Source organism: Betta splendens, chromosome 7 (genome assembly GCF_900634795.4).
Source record: "Betta splendens chromosome 7, fBetSpl5.4, whole genome shotgun sequence".
NCBI lineage: Eukaryota > Metazoa > Chordata > Actinopteri > Anabantiformes > Osphronemidae > Betta > Betta splendens.
This window is the reverse complement of record NC_040887.2, coordinates 3,188,711-3,196,305: the sequence shown is the minus strand read 5'-3', so window position 1 is coordinate 3,196,305 and position 7,595 is coordinate 3,188,711. Positions and strand designations below refer to the sequence as shown.

General features: G+C 47.1%; 1 protein-coding gene across 1 annotated transcript in view; it reads left to right on the top strand.

Annotated features, from left to right (window-relative positions):
• Positions 1-4,278, top strand: part of LOC114859128 (NUAK family SNF1-like kinase 1) — an 8,111-nt gene extending 3,833 nt beyond the window's left edge. The window contains exons 4-7 of the mRNA XM_029157047.3: positions 434-499; positions 2,144-2,263; positions 2,406-2,538; positions 2,615-4,278. Of these exons, the coding sequence (XP_029012880.1) occupies positions 434-499; positions 2,144-2,263; positions 2,406-2,538; positions 2,615-3,645 (1,350 nt within the window). The 3' untranslated portion in view covers positions 3,646-4,278. The remainder of the gene's footprint in view (positions 1-433; positions 500-2,143; positions 2,264-2,405; positions 2,539-2,614) is intronic.
• The last annotated feature ends 3,317 nt before the right edge of the window (positions 4,279-7,595 follow it).

Below are 7,595 nucleotides of genomic sequence, written 5' to 3'. Positions count from 1 at the left end.
AAAATGTCAGCTCAAAATATAAATAGAATGAAATGCACACACAGCGCTATTACCTATAAAATGGGTGATTAGCTCCACTTCAATGCTCTGAGGAGGAGGCTCATGTAGTTCATTAGACAGTGACTTCCTGTTTGGCCTCCCTCATCGGTGACATCGGGTCTTAGGGCTTCGCTACCTGCTCAGTATCAGTGAAACATTCGATCCTGCACCAGACTTTCCTCAGACTGAAGGTGAAGCGTGCTCTGTCCCGTCCTCGTCCAGGTTTTCCAGCGGGTCAGGTCTCACATCCCGGATAAATTAAACAAACCACTTTCTCAGACCCGAGAGCCGTTCTCACGCTTCTGTAGTGCGTTACGCACACGGCCTGTAATGCAAAACCTGGGAGGAATGAAGCAGGTGATGGTTTAAACTAGGTGTCTGTGTTCCCCTCCAGAACGGCGTGGTGCATCGAGACCTGAAGCTGGAGAACATCCTGTTAGATCAGGATCTGAATGTGAAGGTAAGAAGCATGAACACGAGGATGTGTGATGATGTTTTGGAAAAAGTGGATATAAATACATGCGTCCTCTTGGAGAAGGGCTTTTGGCCTGAGCATTAATTATTTTAGGTGTTGTTGTAAGGGATCATCCTGGAGCCGTGCATCTTCTCACGGAGGTCAGAGGAGATCTTTTTCCACTGTTGCTGTATTTAGCATCTGGCGCCGTGTGCTGGAACACAGCTTCACGTAGAGCAGCTGGTGATGGATCGCTCTGACAGCTTCAAAATAAAGCGCTAACGGGAGCGGCGCGCGCGTTGTGCCCACAGCTCTGTGCGTGTGCTGGTGAGGCAGCGCAGACGCCTGCAGGAGCCGCGGTGCCAGGCCTCGCAGCGGAGCCCACGGTCATACTTTGCCTTATTAGGAAGTTCCCTCTGCGCGTGCGAGGCGCGCAGCGCTAAAGGGGAACGCGTGGAATCCAGCGGCGGCCGTGCCACTCGGCCTCTACATCCACTGGAGACAATACACGCAGCTCCTCCTTCAGCGGAAACTCCAACCTCACCACAGGAAGTGACCGAATGTAACGCAGCGGTAGCTGCTGAACAGGAATGAAATCATCAGAAATCAGCAATATGCCAATATTATGTTTTTATTTAATAGAACAGAGTCACCCTGGAAGAGTTTTACAACCAAATGTGTTTGTTATTTGCCTTTTCTTTCATGTGATGATATAAAAATGACACATACAATGTCCAGAGCGTCTGGAGTAACACACTGATACAACAGTGAGGAATGTCTCAAAGCACACACACACACACACGCACGCACGCACGCACGCACGCACACACACACACACACACACACACACACACACACACACGCACACACACACGCACACACACGCACACACGCACACACGCACGCACGCACGCACGCACACACACACACACGCACGCACACACGCACACACACACGCACACACACACACACACACACACGCACACACGCACACACGCACACACACACACACACACAGTAGCATGTAGAGAAGCTGTATAAACAGCCCTCGTCTGCGTCTGTGCTCCACATTTGCTCCACAGAAACAAAGATCACGCTGAGCGTTTTAACACTGATAGTGGCCGTTCGTGCTCTCTCAGATAGTGAGCAGCCTCGGTGAGTGATTGTTCCACTCAGAGTGAGCAGCTGATGTTCTCGGCCCTCACACCTCCTGGCAAACGCTCGGCGTAACTATTTTTGTCTGCTTTCAAAGGAATCGCTGTGAATTATTGCGTTTTAAGCACATGACTAAAGGTTTGCACGGCGCCGTCAGACCAATGGAATCTGGATGTGAGTCTGATGAGTCCGAGCACGAGGCTCGACGCGAGTGGGCGAATTACATGTGATGCTGACGAGCCCAGTCGCAGCACGGTCACCGTGCTGACTCTGCTCATAGAGAGTGACGACGACAGCTCTGAGTCCACACTCATCCAACACATTCAAACCATATATGACCATTTTAGGTGCATCAGCACTTATTTTATTATTTATTAAGTCTATTTATTAATTATTATTAAGTCTTATTACATTAATGTTCTTCTGGAATACATACTGTAAGGACTTCACATAATGTGCTGATTTTCAGTCTCTCTGTGTCTTTGTGACTTGCAGCTGGCTGATTTTGGCCTCTCCAACCATTTCCAGAGGGGATCTCTGCTGCAGACCTACTGTGGAAGCCCCCTCTACGCTGCCCCAGAGATCGTTAAGGGCCTGCCCTACCTGGGGCCTGAGGTGGGCTATGGTGTACGCATGGCTGCGTTAGTGCCTGCACATTAAAGGTCCCCCAGTCTGAAGCTATAATTAGCTGCTTGTCTCTGCAACAACAGCCCCCTGACGTGTTGTGTAACGCTGCTATGTGTGTCCTCGGCTGCAGGTGGACTGCTGGGCGCTGGGGGTGCTGCTGTACGCGCTGGTCTACAGCAGCATGCCGTTTGACGGGGCCACTCACGCCAGCCTCACCGAGCAGATCAGCCAGGGCCGCTACCGCAGACCCCACCCCCCCTCAGGTCGGCCCCCGCTCCAGGACTCGACATCCTGTCCGTTTGTTCTCCTGCTATAAATAACTGTGCTCGCTCTCTCCAGACGCCTGCGCTCTCATCGACTGGCTGCTGACGGTGAGCGTGGACGAGAGGGCGACGGTGGAGGACGTTGCCGCCCATTGGTGGGTGAACTGGGGCTATGAAGCCAGCGTGTGTGACTGTGGCCCGGCCGCGCAGCAGGAGTGCCCCTCGCCGCTGCTGGCCCGATACATCGACTGGCAGAACCAGGCCTCCTGTGCGCCGCCGCCCCCCCACCCCTTCTACCCACCCAGCGCACCTGTGAGGAGCGGCCGGGGGGGGGGAGCGGTGCACGGAGCGGCCTCGAGCCTCAGGAAGTCACGCAAGGAGAACGCCATACCCCAGAATGCACTGGGGGCCTGTGGCGTTTCCTCCTCTGGGACCGAAAGGAAGAAACCCAAAGGTATTCTGAAACCACAGAGGAGCTTTGACTCAGTGTTTCACAGCCCCCCAAAAGAAAACTTCCCATCGCAGCCCTGCAGCGCACGCGCTCACAAACACGCTGACGGCCTGTCCAGCAGTGCGCCGCCGGCCCCCACCTTCAGCCAGCCTTCATCCAAAATGCCCAAGAAGGGGATCCTGAAGAACCTGTGCGGAGGCGAGTCGGGCTACGGCTCGTCCCCAGAGCGACGAGGCTCCGGAGCCGGGGGGAGCGACGCAGGCGACTCGTGCCCGGACGACCGGCCCCGCGGCCGCCCTCCGGCCGCCGCCGACGGCCCCGTCCTGCGCGCGGAGGCGGGGAGGAGGAGGAAGGGCATCCTGAAGCGCAACGGCAAGTTCTCCCGCAGCCTGGACCTCCCCGACGAGCGCCTCTCCCCGCGCCCGACGCTGCCCGAGGCGCTGCAGCAGCTGCTCCGGGCCTCGGGGGCGGCGGACGGGCGCCGCAGCCGGCCGTCCAGCGTGGTCAGCGAGGACAGCGTCTTCTCCTCCGACTCCTTCGACCTGCTGGACCTCAGCGCCCAGTCGCGGCGCGGGGTCTTCGCCCTCCGCGGCTGCAGCTCCGAGGAGGAGCCGGAGCCGCTGGGGGCGGAGGCTGAGGAGGCCGCTGATGGCTAGAAAGACGGGGGAAACGTTGGCGTGAAGCTCAGGCGGCGATAGACTGGTCGTTAGTTCACGCCTGTGTCACAGCCAGTGGCAGCCATCTTGAAAAGACTCAGAGACAGTGGGATTCGTACCCGCAGCACAGAGATTCGAGTGCTGTCGTGTAGTGGAGTTAGCAGAGCTCCACAACAGATGCGTAAATGAGCATCATCTTGAAAATGTGTAGTTAAATAAAGCCAAGACTTTAAATTATTAGTGTTTATAACATCTATGTGTAATAACAACATGTCATTAAGGGTTTATAGCTCACTGTTCACAGATATGAGGAAGCTTTTAACTCTTTATTAACAGTAGGTCTCTGTTTCGTGATTATTGTTTCAATTTACTAGTCATTCGTTACTGTTTCATCCACAGTCAAACTACGTGTTCCAAACCACATGTTGTGTTTGACAGGAGGTTGAATTAAAGTCTATTTGGGCACAGTTTGTTCCTTTGCACCAACCGACACAGTGTTGAGCAGATGGATCACTTTGCTTCTACAGCACTGCTTCAAACAGGTCGTTCTACTGTGACAGAAGAAATGTTAAAGTCCAACAAACATTTCAGGTTGTTTTGTTGTGTAACATCAATAAATTATGTGACAAATGAGCCTTTTAGTCCAAATGTTACTTCTCTGATGTTACTGTAAGGGCTTTTATTTTGGTCGTGAGCGGGAAACTTTGTTTATACAAGACAAAAGCTCATCCATATACTTAACGTGTCCTGTTCCATGTCTCCATGACGACAGAGTCGGTTTGACCCGATGAACGTCTGCCATTTTGGAACATGTGCTTAAATAAAAAGGCAAAACAAAAACACGCAGCAGAATCCGTCTGATGAGCCTTCAGAATCATCTAATGATCAGTTCACATAAAATGACAATTTATTTGACCATTTTATCTAAATGAAAGATTAATATAAAAACTGTTCAAGACAAGACAATCTCTAAATGTGTCTGAAAACAGTTGTCGCCCGGTGTCGATCTGTGTCTGAAGGAAGTCGTCTTTGCTTTTCTAATTATTTTGAATGCTAATGTTTTAGTTATTAGTTACACAGTGTGTATGTTGTGCTCCTTTATCATTTTACTTCTGATAAATGCAACTAGTGTTAATACTTTTCAGGACCTCTTGCACCATGTGATGCCCTAAATATTTCACCCTCTGACACCTTTCTGGGAGAAGTTGCAGCTGGTGATTGACTTAACATTGCAATGCAGCAGTCCTGACCACTAAGCCCAGTGATCCCAGTAATGCAGTAATGGCTTCTTTCTCTGAGGAGCTCAGGGAAATAAACAAAAACTTGGCTTTCTGGTCAGAGGAGGGCGACTGTGGGTTGAAGGCAGCTTAGCGCGTTTAAGTTGTGTGTGGGCCTCCTGTCAATCACTGACTGTTTCGCTAAGAAGCACAGACTTAGTGACTTGAAGGATGCTGGAGAATTCCAAACATCTGTAATAATCACTAAAACAAACCAGGGGCAAGGCAGCTCAACGCTCAGGCTTCAAGGCCAAGAGGCTTTTATTTGTTTCCATCACGTGTGGATAAAAGGGCCGTTGAGTGAATCAGACTTTGCTTCTTACTGCAGGCTGCTTATGGGGCTCAGCGTGTTCAACAGGCGCATTAACATGAGGAAATTCATCATCACGTACGTACTGAACTTAAACATCCGTGAACTTCAGATGCAGGTTCATTATGCTCAACAAAACAAGTTTAGCAGTAAACTAAAGACACGCCACACTAGCTCCCCATGCTGAATGCCCACTGCTCCCCCAGGACATGAGTCAAAGGAAGAGATAAATTCATCTAATTAATAATTATTATTTAATCAGCTTGAACGCATGAATCCCTGTATCTGTCACCAGCTCAGTGCCGTGCAGCATGCTCCCTGTGTCCCTCCGATAGCAGGTCATGTGATGGGTTTTAGTACTGCTTTATTGTGTGCTGAGTTTTTGATATTTTCCTTCCTAGTTTTAGTTACAGTTATTGGCTGTATGAATCTTTTTTGAGAGAGTTTTGCCCTTCAGTCATTTACGAGTCTCTTTAAGTCCATTACACATTAATTAACTGACTGTAACACACTACATAACACTTTGATATTTCTGATGTCAGTGAGTAGCCTGACGCAAACAAGTGATTTGCACCTGAACACTGTTCCATTAACATAGACATAACATATTAGAAAAAATCACACACGAATATTTGATCTTTAATAACATTTGTTAGAACGTCTGCTGAAAACAAAAGTAAACACAAAAAATGTAATCAACAGCGCCATCATGTGGTCATTTAATGAAGACGGCAACGTGAATCCTGTAACATACAAAGTGCAAAGCTCCGTTTATTCTGCAGCTTTTTATTCAGACTCAGCTCAAACTAAAGCAGCAAAACATTTAAATAATGCAGAGCGTAATGTAATGTGTGAGTACACGTGTTGTTCACACAGAAACAAAAACACGTTCAATAGTTCCACAAAGTACATGTAAAACTGCATTTATCAGTAGCAGAGTACAGGTGAATTATCTGAAGACCAGTCTGGACAAAAGAACATTTACTGAACGGAAAAAAAGGAGGAGTCTCTCATTCTATTTTCACAGACAAACAACACCATACTTTTCAACAATAAAATGTCGCAGGATTTCTAAATATTTAGCTTATCTTCTAAGTTGCTGCTCAGCATCTATCATCTAAGTGCGTCCAAGTGATACTCATACTGTATTTACAAATCTTTATTATTATAATCTATAATTCAAAAAGAAGATCAAATGTTCTGCATTATCAAATTATGCAGATTATATTCTACTGATCATAAAATACATGTGGTCGATGGTAATTGAAAGCAGAGGTGAGTTATACATGTCAGACATTTAAATAGGGCACTATTATCCTGTGGCATCCAATAATATGATAAATACCAACAACAGCACTATTCTCCTTTTATGATGGCGACGAAGTCCACGTAAAAAACAAAAACTAATATTTGGTTACTAAAGAGCTAAAAATTAAAGAGAGCTGGAAATGAAACCTTCGGACAGACTGTGAGAAGTTATATTTTAGTATCATATAGGTAAAACACTTTCATTTCATTCTGGTTAATGGATGAGCTACAGCAGCAAGAATGTAATAACCAAAGCAACAGGAAGAGCTTGTTTTTAAAATGTGGCTGATTAAGTCAGATCAATTAACAAAAGGTAAAGTCGAATGCAGCATATAAAATGTTAAACATGAGAAACATGTGGTGTCGTTGCCAACAACAGCCCAATCCACATTGTCCACACAATGAGGCAAATTAAAGTTCCCATGAACATGAAACTAACAGTTGGTTATTGAAGAAATGAAACCTTCACACTGACAAATGAAGTAATGTTGTAGCAACATACTGCTGTGGGTTGTTTTTGTCTTGCTTTACATCTATGACTTAGTACCAGTCAATTAAAGACCCAAAAATAAATCAATGCTATGAGCCACCACCCAGAACCCTTTCTGCTGTTCATTCTTCAGCTTTGTAATGTCTGCACACATTATTGAGTCCTCCGACAACACCTTAGCATTCCTTCCTCTCAGACTCCATTCCAGTTACTGTTGGCAGCGAATAACTCTATAACACTCCCACAGGTGTTTCATCAGGTTGTTAAACCTTTTGTTTGCTTTCTCTCTTTATTGTGTTGCCTAAGGGGAGGAGCTTTAATTGTCTACATTCACATTTTGTAATGATGCCCTTGGTTTCTCTCCATTCACTTTGATTTTGTCGTTCTCTGAATAAATAAATGAAGAAGAAGAACAAAATATAAAAACCCATGATAAAGACCCGTGACCCGTGTTTGTGAAGTGTTATTTGAAAAGGTCCATGAAGCTGTGAAGTAGAGTAACGCATCCTCTGCTTGTGATGTTGTATCTTGTGTGTTTAGTCTTCTGTTTTTAATTCAGTATTCT